The following is a 19,217-nucleotide window of genomic DNA, read 5'->3' as shown; positions in this document are numbered from 1 at the left end:
AAGGCCGCTGTGAGATCTCCACGCAGTCTTCTCTTCTTCAGGCTGAACAGCCCAGTGTTGTCAAGAAGCCTGTCTTCATAAGGGAGTTGCTCCAGTCCTCTTATCATCCTCGTGGTCCTCCTCTGGACTTGCTCCACCAGCTCCATGTGCTTTTTATGTTGAGGACACCAGAACTGTACACAGTACTCCAAGTGAGGTCTCACGAGAGCAGAGTAGAGGGGCAGGATCACCTCCTTCTAACCTGAATACCCGTTTTATGATCCTCTCCTTATTAATTCTTTCTTTTCTGTCTTTTTGAATCTTGCATAGTCAAGCTTACGTTGTTGAAGTTATCTGTCCATAAAAGATTTGTACAGGATGTACTGTTAGGATTACGGTTTAATCTAGTGAATACTGATACTATATTGGAAATAATATGTGAACATGTGCTTATGTGTAATGGCATATTCATACTGCCTTGAATCACTTGTCTGTTGATCTGGGTTTGCTGCTTAACACCTAGCACAGAGATTTGAACATGTAATGGTGCTGGATTGAAAGGTGAGACGGGATGACCTAGCTGCTGTAAAGCCAGTTTAGGTAGGGAGATGTGAATTCAAGCTAGAAATTTAACCCTTGAACTTTCTGTTTTTACAGTTTACCTGCAGAACCAGCCCTAGAAAGCCTCTGTCCTAGCAGACAATACAGCTACAAGGCTAACAGCTTGGCTTGCTCTTAGGGCAGTACCTGGGACCTCTGCCCCTCCTCTGCCCCTCTGGCAGGACCAGTGGCAGCACTGGCCAGCTCACAGCCCTGCAGCACCTCTTGCCTCCAATCACACCTCACAAAGGGAGAAATAGTGTCTGTGCTACATTAATACTCACCAGAATGAATACGTACATACTCAGATGGGAAAGCAGAGTGGGTTTCGCTCTTCTTTATTCTGCAGCTCATGAAACAAAAACACTCAAAAGCAAGGAAAGCAACTTCTTAAAGTAATTCAGGCTGGACAGAGATTATGTGAAGAAACTGACACTGTGAAGGCTGTGTCAGACAGAAGGTACCACAGGGCTGCGTGTTGCCTTCCCTCTGGCTTTTCACCTTCACCTTCTGGCACAGAGTCTGCCGACAGGCAGCCTCTAGCTGTGGCAATTGTCACTCAAATGGAGGACGTTTCTCCTCTTGTTTATTCCCCATGCTGTGTGCATTTGCATAGACACATTTAAGTTGGGCCCCAGTGAAGCTGGCTTACTGGCTGGAGTGGCAGGAATTCCTTGTGATGCTCTTCAGGTGTTCTCCTGCTGACCTGTGATCCCTCTCCAGGTGCTGGGCATCTCTTGCTGGCACTGGTATCAATCTGGTAGGAATGGGATGGATTGATGTTCCTCTCCCCTAGCAACTTTAAAGCCCTCTTCACCAGTTTGGCAAGCTTATGACTGAAGATGCTCTTCGCCTTCTCTGACAAGTGAACCTCATTAGCCTCAGTAGACGATGTTTCTCAAAGCAACTCCCATGGTCTAAGTAGCCAAATCCCTCCCTGGCTGTAGCACCAGTCCCGTAACCATTCATTCGTCTGCCAGATCTGACCAGCCCTTTCAAACCCCTTCCTTTTGACCAGGAGGACTGATGAAAAACTACGTGCACTCCAGAGTCTATGAGTCATTGTTTCCTCCCCAGGGAGCATGGTGGATGAAGTCCTCTCAGGCTGGGACCTTGCCCAATACCCTGCTCTATTATGGTAGTGGAGCATGCTGGACACACAAGTCTCCCATAAGAGGAGCTTTGCATTTTGTTAGTGCATACACCACTGGCAAGACTGTCATGCTGTCTATCCCCTTCTTCGAGTAAGAAGCAACTGTGCACAAGTTCCTTTGTATTGTGCAAAGCAGGGCAGCTAAGGAGGCATAGTCTACTCACCCCCAGCCTCCCATCTGAGTGCACGGAATGACACCAGCTAATAGAGGTTACCTTTCCTTTGTACCTTGTCTGCTACTCTTTACATCACTGTGGCTATAACAACCCTCCTTTTAAACAGACATTTTCTTCAGCAGCTGGAGCATCCAGATGCTTCAGTCTATCCAGCCAGACATGGAGGCTGAGGGGCTGTGTCCATGATCATGGCCTGCTTCCTGCTTGAATATTCCTGCATTGCTTCCTGATTTAGGGACCCACAAGATCAGTGCTTTGCGGATTTTCAGGCTGGTTGGTTTAGTCACTTGATGCCACAGTGACCTTTCTACTACAGGGACTCACCTGCAAAGGATTTTCTGTTCCTCCCCAGAGGAGACAGGTACCTTTTCACATCATGTGAGGTAAACACTTCAGGTGACTCTGGATGTTTTTTAAAACACCATGAGTGCAGTTTGCAAGACCATGAGCCTGAGACAAGTCATAATGCTCTGAGCTGATTAAACTCTACCATCTGCAGTGTGTGCAGAGATGGAGAAAAGCAAAGCGTTGTTTGTGCTATGAATGACCATTTAGATTACCTCTTTCCTACAGTGAGCAATCAAAAGGAAAGTGTGGAATTAAATTTCTTGCAATGGACATTGCCATAATGCAGATAAAGTGTTTAAAGAAGTGCTGATTTCCTGAATGGAAGGTTTTCGTATGTGAACATGAAAAACAACTGAAAAAAGGTTTTATGTAACTCCTCCTGACTGATTCACTTTGAAAATGTACAGTCACAGCCCTAAGGTTAAAATCTCCCCTTTACCACCCGTAACCTCCAAATTACTGCAAGAAAATAACCATCAGAAAAAGAAGGACTGGAGCAAGATCTGTAGAGCTAAGATGTTTCTGCTAAACCTGGAATTGGCTGCTGAAATTTACTTGAAATTAGCTGGAGGATTTCTCTGCTCTTTCCTGTGAGCTCCTGCTGTGAATGAGTGACTTTGGTTCAGAGTACTGATCTCCTCTCTCTTCCAGATCAACGCAGTTGCTAACATTCCAAAACAGAAAGCTGTTTGCCCTGCCTGAGTGACTGCTGCCTGACTCCAGGAGCACCATAACTGGCTCAACCTGCCACTTGTATGGCACAATGCTGGGGGCTAGACTTCCAGGGTCCTGCTTACCAATCCAGGGAGAGCACCTGATGCAACACACATTATCTGAAAGATTGAGAGGGCTTTAAACTGTTTAAATATGTGAGGCTTCCATCAAATTGGTTTGCAAATGCAAAAAAGTTTGCACATCTCTCTGTCTCTCTTTCTTGTACCTTCCATTACAGTGAAAGCAACCCATAATACTGGAAATTATGGAAAGGGTAGGAGGAAAGGACCACTAATGTGTTCAGTTGTTTGCAGTTTTGACAGGATGGAGGTGGTCAAAATTGTTCTTCTGGCTTGTTTTTTCCATGTAGATGAAAGTAATTCTCTCTGTTTATCCTGGTTTATCATACAGAATCCTCTCCATAATTATAAAAGGGATCTGGATTCTTACATTAAAATTTTGAATGGGTCAGATCACCAGTTCTGAGAGAGCATGTTTCAGTCAAGACAATTAGATGGCTGTGCCTCCAGGTTTTGCTTTTATGTATTTCTAACCTCATCTCAGGGAAGGCTCCTTCAACTAAAGTGCATGGTGAAGATGTGAGAAGAGGCCAATGCCATTACAATTCCTAATGAAAAAGTGTAAGTGCAGTGATGCTAGCTTTGAACACTGCACGTGGTCTTCAGTTATCGCATCCCACATCACTCTGAGAAGAATTTATCATTAATAATTTGTAGTAACACATGGCTTCTAATTTATTGAATTCGTCTGTTTAAAAAAAAATGGAAAAAAATACATAATTAATCTTCTTGCAGCTCATGTTGTATCAGAGATGGCTGTGCTTTTAGGAGGATATTTATTCCTCCAAAGTGTCAAAGCATGTTCTCCAGCATTTAGGGAGGCTGCTTAGCCAAAGACAGTCTGCACTCAACTCTGATAGCCTGATTAAGAGCAAAAGTATGGTCCCTACATGAGAAATCAGATTTGTTATGCTGCATGGGTGCCTTAGAGAACAGAACAGCAAGTAACTTACCACATCAATTATCTGCAGCAAAGAAAGCTGGAGCTCGACTACAAGGGGTTGGGAGTCATTCACTACTGGTCTTTCAAGACGATTGTAGTTTCTCAGCAGTTCTCTGTACAAGCGCCTCTGGCTTTCACCCTGCTGAGAGACTAGAGCAAAAGAAAGAAAGCATCTGTCATTCGGGCTGGCCACAGTGTCCCCACTGTTAGTCTGTTTTGTTGAAAAAACCCTCTTAATAAGTCTGTAATTTGAAAGAAGTTCACCAAAAATCCCCAAAATTCTGCACATGGGTTTGACAGACACAGCTTTTCTGAATACGTGACTAAGGACCTCTTATAAAAAATGAATTATTAAAACTCAGAAACTACTGTCCAGTCTCTGGGGCTCTGAGTAAATGTCCCCCTTCCTTGGTGCCCCTCCTGCTGATTGTCAGTGGAGTTGTGGCTCCAAAACCACCAGCCAGCTTCCTGAAAGGCAGCCAGAGCTCTTTTATTTGCTTGTCCTTATTTCCTAGAGCTGGTATTACTTGGACATATTGGGCATCTACCTAGCATGAGTAACATGTAATCTTACTTCTTGGAGTTGATATATCAGGCCCTTTTCTGTGCTCAGGAAAGAGTAACGAGCCTTCTTCATACACTCTTCAGTTTTGTATGGCAGTCTTTCCAGTCTTTGGGTTACTTCCCTTGCCTTTTTTCCTTTTGATGGCAGCACACTTTGTTAACACATAATATGGTGGTATGAAGGTTAGAGTATTTGACAGGTATATAGAATGATACTGAATTTCTGGTGTTACATGCTTAACTCAGTTTTAACTGGGAACAGCCTCAACACAGAAGCTGTCATGCAAACACATTAGCATGTTAAAGACTAGCAGAATTTCAGCCTGTGCTTAAATTGCAAGATGCCCCTGTTCCCCAGCTTTGGGGTGGGTCTGGAGAGCATACATCTGACCTGCATGGCCAGGTTTCCTTGTCACAACAACCATGGATGGGGCAGGATAGAAGTGATGGCTTGGATCTCTTCCCATACAAAGGTGAGCATTTTGCTGGGAGACACTACCCAGGAACTCGAATCCCCCAGAGCAGTGTAGGTGCTGGTGCTGTGGCCAGTGGCAGCCTGAGTCCTGCCAAAGAGCTGCATCTAACAAAGTGAGGATCATGGGCTGCAGGTTCCCTGAGGTCAAACCAGTCCTGTCAGCATGAGTGCGTATTCCCTGAACTGTAGAAATCCAATCCCTGGCAGGGAATCTGCACTCTAAATTATTATTACTTTGAACTGAAGCATTTTTTATCCACTGCAGCTCCTGGTCTCTGTGTGTGACTTTTTTTAACTCTTGAGTAGAACTCTTCACATTGAGACAGGGACTTCTTTCATGGTGGTTATGATGAACATCTTTTTGACAATGCAAACAAACTACAGCAACCAGTTTGACCTTCCCCAGACTCTTCCTTCAGTCTTCCTCTGACTCTGTGCTCAGCAAACTTTGCAAGCCTGGAACAAGGTGTTTTCCAACACTGCATCCATGCCTTTAAAGCTAATAATAAATTTCATTTATAAGCAGTTTATAAGTCTGTTTAATTTGAGTTCTCCTCAGTTTTCCTGATATTAAAAGGAGCTTTGTGGCTTTCCAGTATGGCAGTGCCTGGTGAACAAGGAGAAAAAGTAAAATATTTTTGTTTATTTTGGTGAGTTACATCAACACATCATCTTCATTTGCCCTCTCTGCTCTTGTGTAATACATTACATGATTATGGGGATCCAGAGGAGCAGATGCTGTGAGCACTGCTTCAGTAGCCCCTGCTGACATGTCAGTATTATAGGCTGTGTTTTCACCATTGGCAAAGACAAGCTCTGGCCACAGTATCTCTCCCTCGCCAGCTTAAGTAAGCTTCCCTGCAAGGCAGGGATTTAGGTACTCTGCGTTGGCGTTCGTACTTGCTTTCTAGTGTCTCAGGACACTCCAACTTCCTTGTAAGACCTTCCTGTGGAAATGACACCAGTGAAAATCACACCACCTTGTTCTGTGGAAAGAGGTCCTGAGCTTTGATCAAATTTGCTGTCCTTTCACCTGCCTGCCCATCTCACCACCCTCCCAATGCCAACCCTCCATGTTGCTGTGCTTTAGGGAACAAATTACTGTTTGTGCTATTGCTCTCAAGTACTTACATAATATTTGCCTTTAACCTTCCTTTTAAACTAGCTGCTTCAGCTTTTACAAGGGAAAAGTGCCCTTCACCAATCTCTGGAAATCAGGTGGGCTGCTAGAGTGCCCTGGTATCATCGCTGTCATGGTGCATTAAAGCAGCCCCACCAAGGGAGGTCTAACTTGGAAAGATCTGACCATAACCCTTTGCTGTGTGCTTCAGTAAGCTGTGTGCTCCAACCATGCTGAAGATAGGCTCCTTTCCCTCTTAAACTTCATGAGTTGAAGTAGCCCAGTACAGCAATTTTGCACCTGGTTTTCTACCCTTTCTTTAGGTCTCCCCTCTGCAATGTGATCCTATTATTTCATGACCTCTTATACCCAAAATTGTTAACATAGCCTTAGCTGACCTGTTCTTAGCCCGCTGACTTGACATTGGTGACCATATGTTCCTGTGCTGCATAGTTTTGCCTTAAAAACTACATACATTCAGAAGCAGTAGAGCTTTGGGGTGTCCTGGCAAACAGCCATGGCAGCTGTTGGTACCACAAAGACCTGGCTAGTGTAATCACACTGCCATCTCTCTGCTGTTCTTTTCCTTGGAGGAGGAACAGAGGTGGGTCACAAGTCAGACTTATGTTTTCATCAACTTTTTCTTTAAACTGCAATCTTCGAATACTTAATGTTTCATACTCCAGAGAGTTTTTGGGGTTTTTTTTTCTCCTGTAATGCTTGTGCTAATGCATTGTGACACTACATCTTTGTGTGTTAAATGGAGTGCTTGCCAGTGATGAGGAAACCTGGATCTCTCAGGAGTAGTGGTAGAATAAGCTTTACCACTGCTTACCCCTCAGTCACAGAAATCTAACCAAAAACTATGGCACTGTTTCCTCTTTTAAACTAGGCTAGAAGCTGGACATCAATATTTCAGGTTGCCAGCACAGTCTCCTAAAAGAAATGCCAGACTTACTTGCCCATGTATGTTACAGGAATTAACTGGCAAAGTACAAGTAAATGGCAAAGGGTAGGATGCTTTCTAGATAAAGGATCTTTGAACTATAGAGACCCCATATCCCACTGCCTTTGACAGTGTCCCCCTTGTTTCTAAATTATCTTTGAATACCCCAAACCTCTAAGTAGGAAAAATAAATTAAAAAAAAAAAAAAGAAGCATAAATAAATAACATAAAAATAGAAATAAAGAGGAGAGGGAGAAGGAGAAAGAGAAGGAGAAAGAGAAGGAGAAGGAGAAGGAGAAGGAGAAGGAGAAGGAGAAGGAGAAGGAGAAGGAGAAGGAGAAGGAGAAGGAGAAGGAGAAGGAGAAGGAAAGGGAGAAGGAGAAGAAGGGATCAGGGAAAAGAAAGGGAAAAAAGGACGCTGGCTAAAACTATCAAAGCTCTTCCTCATTCTTTGTGTACCGGATATGGTTTCAGTGGTTGCACTGGTTTGCTCCTTTACAATTTTACTTCGCCTGTTGAGGAGACATAGGGCCCGAGGCATACTGCTGTAGGTTGACAACAGACCTCTTCCATATTCTCTGTCTAGGTGGGATCCTCTGGGCATGGATTGCCTGTTCCATGCTTGAGTGTCATCCCATCCTTCTCACCAGTAATACTGGTGTCACCGATAATCCTTATTTTTTCTGTGGGTTCGGGTTCAGATCGGGGGAAGTGTTTGCTGGGGCTGGAGGCTGTTCAGCATTGTCTGATAGGAATGAATGGCTGTCAGAATTGCAGCTAGCTCTGGCCAAACTATCCATATGCCATCCCCAGGAAGGCTAGATGCTTCTTCCTTTCCTAGGAATTGGGCTGTCATGTCTGGTCTTGGCTGGTTGATCCTTGTGCTCTGCTTTGCATGCAGAGCTCTCTGAGCTACAAGACAAGAGTCCAGTTCTTGCCAATTCCCCAGGTTTGCTCCAAAAGCTGTCAGTTCCTGGACTGAGCATCCCTGGTGTGGGCCACATTCTGGCTTGACGTGCACAGTAAAGAACAATATTGAAATACTAACAAAAGAATAGGTGGAAGGACATGGATTTCCATGAGGTTATCAGCCACAATACCTGTATTTATCTACCATTCTAGGACAGGCTGCCCAGAGACATGGAGAATGCCCCATCCCTGGCAGTGTTCAAGGCCAGAGTGGAGAGAGCCTTGGGCAACGTGGTCTAGTGTAAGGCGTCCCTGCCCATGGCAGTGGAGTTGGAACTAGATGATCTTATGGTCCTTTCCAACCCTGACCACTGTATGATTATATGATTCTATGATTCCACCACTGGTTCATAGAGTTCCCTCATTTTATTTTCATAAACTTTGAATATTTTGTTTGGCCAGCTGCTAGCTGAATGTTTTCTAGCTGCTGCTTTATTCACACAAGATTACGGAAGTTATTGGGACCAAGGAATCTAATAAGGAACTGTTTTCAGACCACTCTTCCCATATTACTTTCACACATATACATGATAACATGACTCTGAATTACAAAACATGCCCTTTGTTTTTAAATTTCCCTTCTCAAAAACAGTTCCTAGAATTGTTTGCATATAAAAACTTTTTGCAGAGTAAGTTAAAATCAACAGTAATCAACAATAAACAACAGCATATTCCTGGTCTGTCACATTATTGCTTTTAAATACTTCATTTTCCCTGCTACTTCATGAAAGGTCCTAAACTGCAGTAGTATTGTGGTTGTGGTATTTATTCACACCTTCTGCAGGTATTTCAGAACATTTATGTAATTTTTTTTTCTCTCTGTATTGTTACTTTGCCATATTCCCTTTGGTTGGTTGATTTGCTTGTCTGACTGTTTCCTAAAATAAATTAAGTAGAGTTTGCACCTTTTTTAAAAAACAGTGTCACTATACTGAGAAGTATTGTTATATTTTGTGTGTACGATCTTGTTATAACTGGAACATTCAGAGAGCAAAAAGACATTAGGACAACCTATAGTTATTAGAGTGAAAACTTTGAACTTTTTAGCATTTTCCTAACAACCTAACCTAACAGCTCTTCTGCCACAGCTCCTCTTTGATTATTTATTTTCTTTTTAGTTTATCTCTGTACTTTTACAGATACTTCTACCTATTTCTTTGGGAATGCAAGTAGAATCATGACAGGAAGACACACAGACACTATATGCATTTATGAATTATGGGGGAAATAACAGAAGTAGTATCAGAAAAAAGGCAGCTTTTTTCACAGGCAACTTCATCAGCATAAAGAATTGGAATGGCAACAGCACCTTCAAAAACGTGGCATGTTCCAGTGCTTTGGTAGCTATAAAAACCACCCACCTTATTTTGTATATTTTGCAGATTCCTGAGAATGTAAAGCATGTCACTGCCATATGCCACTTAATCTGTAGAGACACAGACGTGTCTCATCTGCTTTTGTTCTTACGTGCTGCTTTGCTGCTTTTATCTGTGGCTGCAAATCCATTATTTCTTTCAATGTCCTTTGATTTAAAATGCATGCCATCACGCCTTCTAGGAAGAGTATCCACATAAAAAACAACGGAATCACATCACCTACGTCAACCCTGTATGTGTCTGTGTATTTGCGTGTTGTGTATTTGAATACCTCCCTCATTTAAAACCTCTTTTTAATCTACTTCCCTTCTGGGTAATCTTTGACTCTAATCTTTGGCTCTTGCTATGCAGATTGTTTCTGCATGTTACACACAAAACTCAGGCAGCCAGAGGAATGTGTGAAGTGCCTTGTTTTCCTAGGCAAAAAGGACCTAATCTTCCTGATATTGGTCATTTCTGTTCGTTCATAGAAGATAAAGAGCTCCAAGCAGAGATTGGTATTAAAGGGTATGATAGGAAAGGTTTCATCTCAAAGACTTTAGGCACATGACAATATGCTAAAAAGAGAATATAGGCCATTACATAATGAAAGGATAGGATTATATTTTTGGTCCTGCTGGCACAGTGCAGAAGTTTTAAAGGCTGGGGTATGTGTGAAAGGTGAAGAGACACATGTTACGAAATTAACAGTGGGATACCTCTAAAATGTGTGATAGTTATCTGAACTGTGTCATTGCTCCAAGTCAGAAACATAACTGGCCAGAGGCAGAAAGGGAAAAAACCTGTATTTTTAGTGTAATGGTAGTTTATGTTAGCTGCACGCTATATAACTGAATTACTACAATACCAGATGTGGTGGTAGCACAGGAGAAGGAAGCTGGAGCAGTGGAAAAGAAGGACTCGCCTTGGTAGACATCTTAAAAAAAAAAAGCTGCATCTGTCTGAAGGTGACTCTTGCCAGTCATCCTGGGATTTGTGAGGAGGAACAGTAATGGAAACCAATGGAAAGAAACAAACTCGTGACAAAAGTGAGATACCAGTGATGTGGTCATCGGTATACTGGAGTAAGCCTTTGGACTCTGCATTCCCACTGGGTTAGAGAGCAGCTTGACACATCTCTTTATCTGTTTCAGCATGCAAACCAGTAAACCAAGGGAAAGCCCTTCTTGGGAAAGCACCATGGACTTCACTAACCAATTGCTGTCAATGAAGTAGCCATGGCAATCTGCAATGCATTCACAGATGGCTCTGAAAAGGGCTACAGGGAATATGCACCTCCCTATCCAAAGCTCATTCAGAACCATGCCAAGCACATGTGGGGAGCTCAGATTTTGGAAAGCCATATGTGAACAGACAGTTGTAATAATGATTTCAGTGAAAATAGATATGCAAATCTCATTAGGGCTGAGAAGACAATAGATAAACGTTTTTCTTCCTAAACTCAGTGCAGATAATAACAGTGATAAAGTCTGCAATGAAATCTTCAGTTTACTCTGCAACACGGTTCTTCAGGCTCCACTTCCCATACTGAAAATATCAGATATATAATTACAAAGAAGCCTACATCAGGGTCAGCAGGACCCTGGAAGGAGAGGAAGACATGTTAACCCCTCAGGAAGAGAAAGGTCAGTAATTCTGTCCCCAACACATGAAGAGAGCAAAGACTAAAAACCGCCACAAAACTAGTTCTCCTAAGCACTATTATTTAGTCACAGATATGCTTTTAATAGGCACGGAAAGTTTGTTCCCTTTTTCATAGTTCAGAGGTGAGGGAAGCCTCAAAACCATTGCCTCAGTGTGTTGTTACCAAAGCAGTGGGGATATTGTTTAACTTCTCTGGGCAATGCACAGCACAGGTTGAAGTGAAACTGTTAGAGAGAGTATTATTGTGGAAATGAACCATCCAGTGTGCTCAAAGATAATGTGGTGATTCTTTCCCCTTCTCCTTCTGCAGTGCTGGTCAGTGACAATGGTTATGATCCCAGAGATGGCTAATTTCCTGAACAATGAACTTTTGCCTTGCTAGTCTGCCAGCTGTAATTGCATAGCAATACTAAGCAGGAAAGATACCAAGGATGAAATAGGCTAGGCTAGTGGTGGCTCCTCCTGCCTTCTTCCCACATTGCTCAAGCCTCAGCTGTTGCCTGTGAGCAAAGCGAGAGCTGCACTGCCTACAGGGCTCAGGCAAGGCAAAATGGCTAAGCATGGTCTAATTCATGAAGTTTACAGTTATTTGAGTTGAGTTTTTTTCCCAGACTTTGAATGTCACAAGGTCTCAGTGACAACTGAGCATTGGTTAGCCCTGATCTGTTTGTTTTCAGAAGCATTCTGAACGCTAAGTCTTTTCCTCAGGTACAGGGCTTGAGCCCTGATTTTGTTGGGATCAGTGGGGATATGAAACAGGTGGCTCTCCTTGCTGTTCCCTGCCAGCCAAACCTGCACTGGCTGAATCGCTGATCCTGACTAAGAACAAAGATGAACCACATGACGTACTTCTAGATAATGATGATCTAGGGAGCCTGATTTTGTCTTAACTTTACTCTGTTGATTTAAAGCTTTGGAAACTTCAATCTAATTCTCCTGAATTATGTCAGTGCAAACAAAACAAAATGAAAACAAAATTGGTGTCCAGCTGGAGTGTGATTGTCATCCTGTGACAGAGTAACAATGCCTGCAGATGCAGGATGCTTGGTCTCTCAGAGACCAAAACTAGCCTGAAAAGCAGAAAGTGACCCTGTGCTGTCTGGCCTGCCCTCTGGTGTTCCCCAGCATCCAGACTTCCTGACTCTGATAGAGCATTTGACGCAAAGGGGAAACGATTTGCCCACTTGGGAAAAGGTCTTCTCTGGAGACGAATGTCTCCTCTCCTTACCCACAGACCTGTTCCAATTTGTTTTATCCTTTCTCTATCATCCTGTCCTCTTCCTTGTCATTGCCAGGCAACACAAAAGAAAATCTGAGGTTGGCAGGGGTGCTGAAATGCTTGGGCTGAGATATCAATCCAACAAATTTGAGTTACAAAGTGAATGGAAACTGGGGACCATAAATATCTTCGGAGACTACATTAGAAGGCTTAGACTGAATGAAACACTGCTGCAGACAGTTGTTCCCCTCCCCCCTTTTTTTTCGGACTCAGAGGTGATGAAAACACTAAGCAGCAGCATCTTCTACAGCCAGCCTATATTCAACATCAGTGAGACACAATGCATGACACACAGTTAGCTTCATGCCAGATAAAGCATCCCCAGGGCAACACAAGACATGCACTCACCATGTGGAGTGAGTCAAGTGAAGGCCACTGAGACAGTCAGCTGCTAGAGTACAGCATGTCTTATGAGAAACGGAGACAGGCCTTTGATCAGCTTGGGGTGAGAAAGCAAGGGGGACCTCTTCAGGCTGCCTTCACCTGCAGTGAGGAAGGGCTCTATGATGAAGGAGCCAGACTCCTCTTGGACGTGCAATAATCAGGTTAGTGTATCTGCACTACAGCACTAATCAGATACAAGTCGCATCACAGGGCATTGTCAGGGTATCTGGGGATCCTTTATTTATCTGAAGAGAGGGAAGACCACTGCCCTTGGAGGTCTTCCCAGCTTGACTTCTTAGGAAGCTGCCTAATAAAGCTGTCCCTGCTCTAAGAAGAGGGGTTTGACTGGGCAACTTCTGGAGGCCCCTTCCAGCCAAATTATGCTACCAGTTTATGAATCTGGATAGGTCGGATTGTCTTTCACCTGAGATACCACAGATGTATCTTTTACAATTTACAACTTAATATTCACACTTGGCATAGTGGAGATGTAAGTGACCAGAGATTCTTTTACACGTAGTCACAGCTGAACTTCAGAGAACACAGTGTACAGTCTTGTCAGCACAATCTGCAAACTGACTTTAGGCTGTTTGAGCCCTCAATTTGTGAAGGTATCTCCTCAAGCCTGTCCCTTCCCTTTATGTCCTTTTTCTGTCCAAATATATGTTCCATTAAGTATAGAAATGAGGACTGTGAATTTCTCTGCAACACTCTGGAATTCAGTAAGTACTGAAGACATCCATTTCTGGAAGGTGATAAGGATTGCAGACATCTGCTTCAGTGCTCTAGTAACCACAGCTTCTCTAACTGAGCAAAGCTAATTGACAGCAAGGCAGGACAGGCCACCTGCACCTCACTATTGACATGCATAAGTACTTATGCTGGCTTCAAGTTCTCTTACTTGCAATTTACTGACTTAATTGCAAGCCCCAGGTGGGAAGACTGTTATTTCCAAACACATCATCTGGTTCTGGTCTTAGCCTTGTTATCAGCTGCTTTGCTCAATGCAGAAAGGACTTGATTTAAGAAAAATTCTTTGTACAAGTCATATTTGTTCAGGAGTGTGTCCCAAACCAGCAATAAACTCCTGTATACCTTTTTCATTCCCATAGATCCTACTGCTTGCCAATGCTAGCCCTACCTGTCTCAGGCAGATTTGCTCTCCTCCTTAATTAGATGTTTCAGGATCTCTAGACAGTAGACATCCTTGTACGACCAAGTCAGGACTGATGAAAAGGAGTTTGATCTACTTTAATCATACCCTAGAGCTAGAGAAACTTTGTATCTCCCTCTTTGTGTGTCATATACAAATGACATGCTGCACTAACCCTTTGTTCAGGATGTATAGAGAAATTGAATGGTATTTAGGTACACACATTCCCTTGAAAATCATGTTCAGATGGAAATATTTCCTGTTTTGTGACTGATGTAACCCATTCTGGAAAGAGTTATTTCATCATACAGGTGTGAAAGGGATGCTGCTGCTCACTGTTCTCACTATACAACACAGACATAAAATACTTCTTTCACTGCTTGGAAAAATTTAAAATTGCAGACAAAATCATCCAATCTGATACCACCACCACTAACTCATGTTCTCCTCCACATGCATTAGGAGAATAAACCAGAGGGAGAAAAAAAGTCTGAAACTGTCTTTAGAACATGAATCCTGTGCCTGGAATGGGAACTTCTGCTCTGAGACCATCAGAAGGCCCCCTGGACTGGAGCAAGGCAAGGGGTTCCAACATACCATCGTACATTGGAGCATTCCAACATTCCAACATTCCAATGTATCAACTGGCATCATCCCAAAGACCAGATGGATACTACTTTTATGAGAACTGTATCTGCTTCTGGATTCCTCCCTACTTGCAGAATGCTATACCAATAGGTGTTTATAACAATAGCTGCTGGTGATGTCAGGGCCCAAGTGCTTTTTCTGGACCTTCCCACTTTTTCTAGTGAGATTTGAGGACAGTTAACACAAGAAGATTTAGCCCAATTACTATCAGCAAATGTGCATGGAAATACCTCCAACTATCCTGGAGCCTGGCACCTTCTCACAAGCTTGGGCCAGCTCCACATTTGCAGCTGTGCCTATAATACAGAGCAGCCTTAGAGCTGTGCCAGTGAATGCACATAGAATATAAGTGACTGAACATGAAGTCTGGTACATTGAACTGAAAAGTCAGTCTCAGGAGGCAAGCATGAGAGCAAGTTACTGTAGCAGACAGTAGTTCACAGTAAATAATCTCAGAAATTTCCCTAGGACTCTACCTGCCTGTCTTAAATGTGTTGACACAGGTATTTGCACTAGTGTTCTTGATCACAGAGCAAAGTGACACCTCAAAACAGACACGTGCTACGACAATTACATTAAATTCCATCTGACTCCCTGCATATGTGATGCCTCAGCATGCTCTCAGCATCCAGAGTGACAAGACTCTCGTGTCTCTGCTCCCAGTTATTACAGTAACGGCAGAGATCTGGCAGTAATTTTCCATCTCTGCAAGGTGCCTGTGTGACATCGTTTCAGCCAATCTAGAAGAAAATACCTACTTGTACAAGCAAAGGTCTTCCCCGTATCTTTTCTATTTTAAACTTGATTCAGCTGCATTGTAATCTTTGAAACTGTGTATCACTCAGTGGGGTGACACAACTCAAAGCATTAAGGTACAGAATGTGAGGAACTGAGGTGAATGCAGCCTTCAGACCTCAAATTAAAAGTATTACAGATTTTAAATTATCTAACACCTGGTTCTAGTCTGGTAACACTTACAAGATCTAACGGTGGAGTTCATTCACCAACCACCCAAATTATCAATGACATACACTGTACTCTATTAAAGCGCAGGACTTCTCACAGCCATTGCACAGTGTCCCTTTGTAGTAAATCAGTTTGATTAGCATAGCTCACTGCAGTTCCATCAGTCCTACCCACATGAGGCCTTAAGTTTAGACTCCATATGTAGGCGTTTAAGAACCAACCTTGGTTCTTTCTGCTACACATACCTCTAAACTCATGCCACCTCAGTCTAACTAGCTCATGTTAGAGGAATCGTAGCTTGGCAGCAGAATCTGGCCTTTTCAGACTGTCTTGCCAATGTTACTGCTGCTACAGAAACAGCACCTGCTTGCATGGAAGTGAACCAAGAACAACATCTTTGTGAGGATTTGCTCCTAGAGATCACCAGTTGTGTTCTGATATGATCACTAGACCTCATCTAAATCAGCAAAGCTGTGAGAAATATGAAATGAGTGTAGCAAAGGAATTAAACTCTGGTTTGTGAGTGAGCCACATAAAAACTGCTTTGCACCAGCTGGGTACACCAAGTGAGGCTGAGTAACCTCATAATTTACATCTTTTAGCTGGTTAGCTCACTTGCAGCATCCCCTCCCACACTGCTGAGCACTTACATTCCCACCTGATTGAGAAGGAAGTGCTCTGTCCTCAGTTTGCCTTTGCCTTTGTTGGGCTTTTTAAAGCCATATGGCCAGAGTGTGACCCTGATGTCGGGCTACATAGAGCAAAGAACCTAAGTCTGACTCTACTCTGTGTGACGTGTGGCACTTTGGTGGCCTCACTTGAAAGAAAAAAAGCCCAGTAATTAGTCGTAAAAGCCCAGTAATGAGAACACATGGGTTGATTTGAGACCAGCAAAGTGAACGTTTAACTTCCCTGGATGTTCATACCCAGAAGATGCCCTGTGCACTGAGCTGAAGGTAATGCTCCTCAGAGAGGCTACGTGCCCATGTGGTTAATGGGACATGTTTCTCAGAACTCCTTTGCAGGGTCATCTGCTCTCTGGATCCAAGACTGCAACACCCTGAAAAGAGCAGGTTCAAATTCCAATCTCTCCCTACAGCAGGTTTTTCAAGTCACTCCACCTGAGGTTGTTATGTAGCTGCTAGGACTCACTGGGTCCTTCCATCCTCTGGGTGCTCCTTCAAGGACTGCACCTGGCCTAGAAGGGATATCTGGCTCTGGGAGATTTCATCTGGAATCCAGGGAGGCTGAAAGCCAGTTTCCTGATTTTCCCTAAGGCTCATGTCTGAGGAAAGCATCACTAGCTCCAGGCTCTTCAGGAAGGAGGGCTGCAATGACCTAAAATTAATTGAATGTGCATCAGGGCTCGTAGCAGTAGTGCAAGCACAATCAAGTGAAAGCAAAAAGTTGTGGAACCTTGGTTTGGGTTTAGTTTAGTTTGGTTTTTACTTCATCCTTGTCACAATTTTCTGTCAAACAGCCCTGCAGAAATTTTCAATGAGAAATAGTTTCAGTTAAGAAATTATTATGAATTCTGTTGAAACAACTCAGCACTGTGTGAGAGTGATGTTAATTATGATGGACTTTCTGTGACTTCTGCGTGGGTTCTCTGAGGAATCCTTCGGGAGTTCATTTGGACCTTACTATTATCTGCTACTGATAACAAGCTAAGATCATCTTAACTTTTTCCTCTTCTGCCCCAAATGAACAACTCCTGAGGATTTTTATTTCCCTTTTCTTTAAAAAGAAAAACAAAAAAAACCCCAACAACAAACTATCCACAAAGCAGAGGTCAAACACAGACCTCAGATTCATTTTACTCTGCTCCAGTAGTTGCCTGTAAAATCGTGTACTTATAAACCGCTGGTAAAAGCACCTAACAAAAAAATCCTCTGAACTATTTGTAAAAGCAGTTTATGTCTTCACGTGCTGCTCAGAGAAACTAAGCTCTTCCACAATGATTTAATGATTACCCAGTATTTAAAAGGTGCTGTTCACAGAAATGCTCAAATGGGACTGTACACAAAGTGAATTATATCATAACTAGCTGTCATCACCTGCCTGTTAGTTTAGCTCCTGAAGTAGCACCAAAATGACTTACAAAGACAGCAAGGTCCTTAATTTAGCAAAGTAAGGAAACAATTTTCTGAAATACCATTGCTACATTAGGCAGCTGAAATGTGGAGCTGTAATAATGAAATGCATGGATGTTTTGCAGATTCAGCTAAACTAATAAGGAATTATCTGCATGCATGAATAGTCGAATGCAACGTCACACAGGTAACTTTACCATGCCCCTGCGCTTCTGAAATATGTAGACTGCTTTCTCTGCTTTAAAAAGACAATCCTTCTTTCTCTATGCATAAATTGTGAGCAATATGGCATGGTCCCTCACACCTGTAATACTCAGTTTTAGAAATTATAGTTGTTGAAGGCATGTATGTTTCAGCTGTTGGGGAGGAATAAAAGCACATTTTCTGCAGAATCCTGAACGTCTTTCAGGACTGTGGCTATTTCACCTCCCCTTCTCATTTTAATGTTCTTTATTATTAGTTTTGCAGTCCTCCATGTTTCAGAAGAATCACACAGTTCCTACATTTGTTTATAACATGGTGAAACTTCAGAAGACAGCTTGGTCACAGGTGACACAGAAGTCTGTTACTATTTTTATTAGATGTTTCCAACTTATACCTATCACTGCCTGAAAAGATTCTTACTAAACATACTGAAAGCTGGAAGAGAAAAACAAACCAGAAGTAATAAATTTATGAATTTATGCACAAATTTATTTATGTATAAATTTTTCCAAATGATACACAGAAAGTAAACAGTTAAAAATTTTCTTCAGATCATTTTCCTTTGTAGAATGCTATTTCCCACTCAGACTTACAGGGTTCTCACAGGCATCCTGTATAGCCGGGAGTTATAGTTTCCCATTCACCCCCGAAAAAATGGATAGGTTCAATTTTTAAAGTAGATCAAGAACATATTCCTTTTGAAGCACAATCATTTTAATTCATTCCTGAAAGTGAAAGTGACTCAACTTTTCATTTTAAAAAATGCCCACATCTTACGCTTTCCTAAGAGAAGGTGCCAAGCACTGGTTACAAAACTCAGTGGAACCAGCACTGGACTTTAACAAGGTTTAAACTAGAAGCAGATACAAGTCTTGGTAATAGAGTTAGGGTGGGATGTGACTAGTGTTTAATTAAAAAAAAAGGGGGGGGTGAGATGGTGGTGTAAATACAACAAATTAAAGCAACCAAACAAAAATGACAAAACAAACAAACTAAATTTGGACAACCACAGATGAGCTTACCTTTAAAGAAAGACAGGAACAAGGATGACCAGAGACATAGTCCAGAATAAACAAATCCCAAGCACTTTTCTGTAAGCATTGTCAAAATAAGCTGCCTATCCTTTCTGAGCAGAGGACGAGAGAGGATGAAGTCTTGGAGACAGCCTGCAATGACTGATGTATTTGGCAATTACAGTAATAAGGCATCAAACCAGCTTCCCACCAGGAGAGAGAAGTGCATTTGCTTGTGTGCTTCTACAGTCCCCAGGAGCCAGATCAGCTCAGTGCTGGGTCATTAAATCCAAACACAACGGGGCTTTGCTTGGGACTCACATTCCCAGGCACTCGGAGTCTTTTCTTGGTCAGAAGCAAAAGCTAGCAATCCACACACATAGCTGTGTG

General features: G+C 42.6%; 1 protein-coding gene across 1 annotated transcript in view; it reads right to left on the bottom strand.

The window, feature by feature from the left end:
- The window catches only part of LOC104410587 (neuronal acetylcholine receptor subunit alpha-7-like), a 53,310-nt gene extending 34,347 nt beyond the window's left edge, over positions 1-18,963 (bottom strand). Inside the window, exons 1-2 of the mRNA XM_010020808.1 lie at positions 18,837-18,963; positions 4,004-4,143 (exon numbers count right to left, since the gene is read on the bottom strand). Coding sequence (XP_010019110.1) covers positions 4,004-4,143; positions 18,837-18,915 — 219 coding nt within the window. The 5' untranslated portion in view covers positions 18,916-18,963. The remainder of the gene's footprint in view (positions 1-4,003; positions 4,144-18,836) is intronic.
- Positions 18,964-19,217: the final 254 nt, after the last annotated feature.

This window comes from Nestor notabilis, unplaced genomic scaffold (genome assembly GCF_000696875.1).
Source record: "Nestor notabilis isolate BGI_N333 unplaced genomic scaffold, ASM69687v1 scaffold3048, whole genome shotgun sequence".
NCBI classification, from domain to species: domain Eukaryota; kingdom Metazoa; phylum Chordata; class Aves; order Psittaciformes; family Psittacidae; genus Nestor; species Nestor notabilis.
This window is presented reverse-complemented; position numbering and strand designations above follow the sequence as displayed.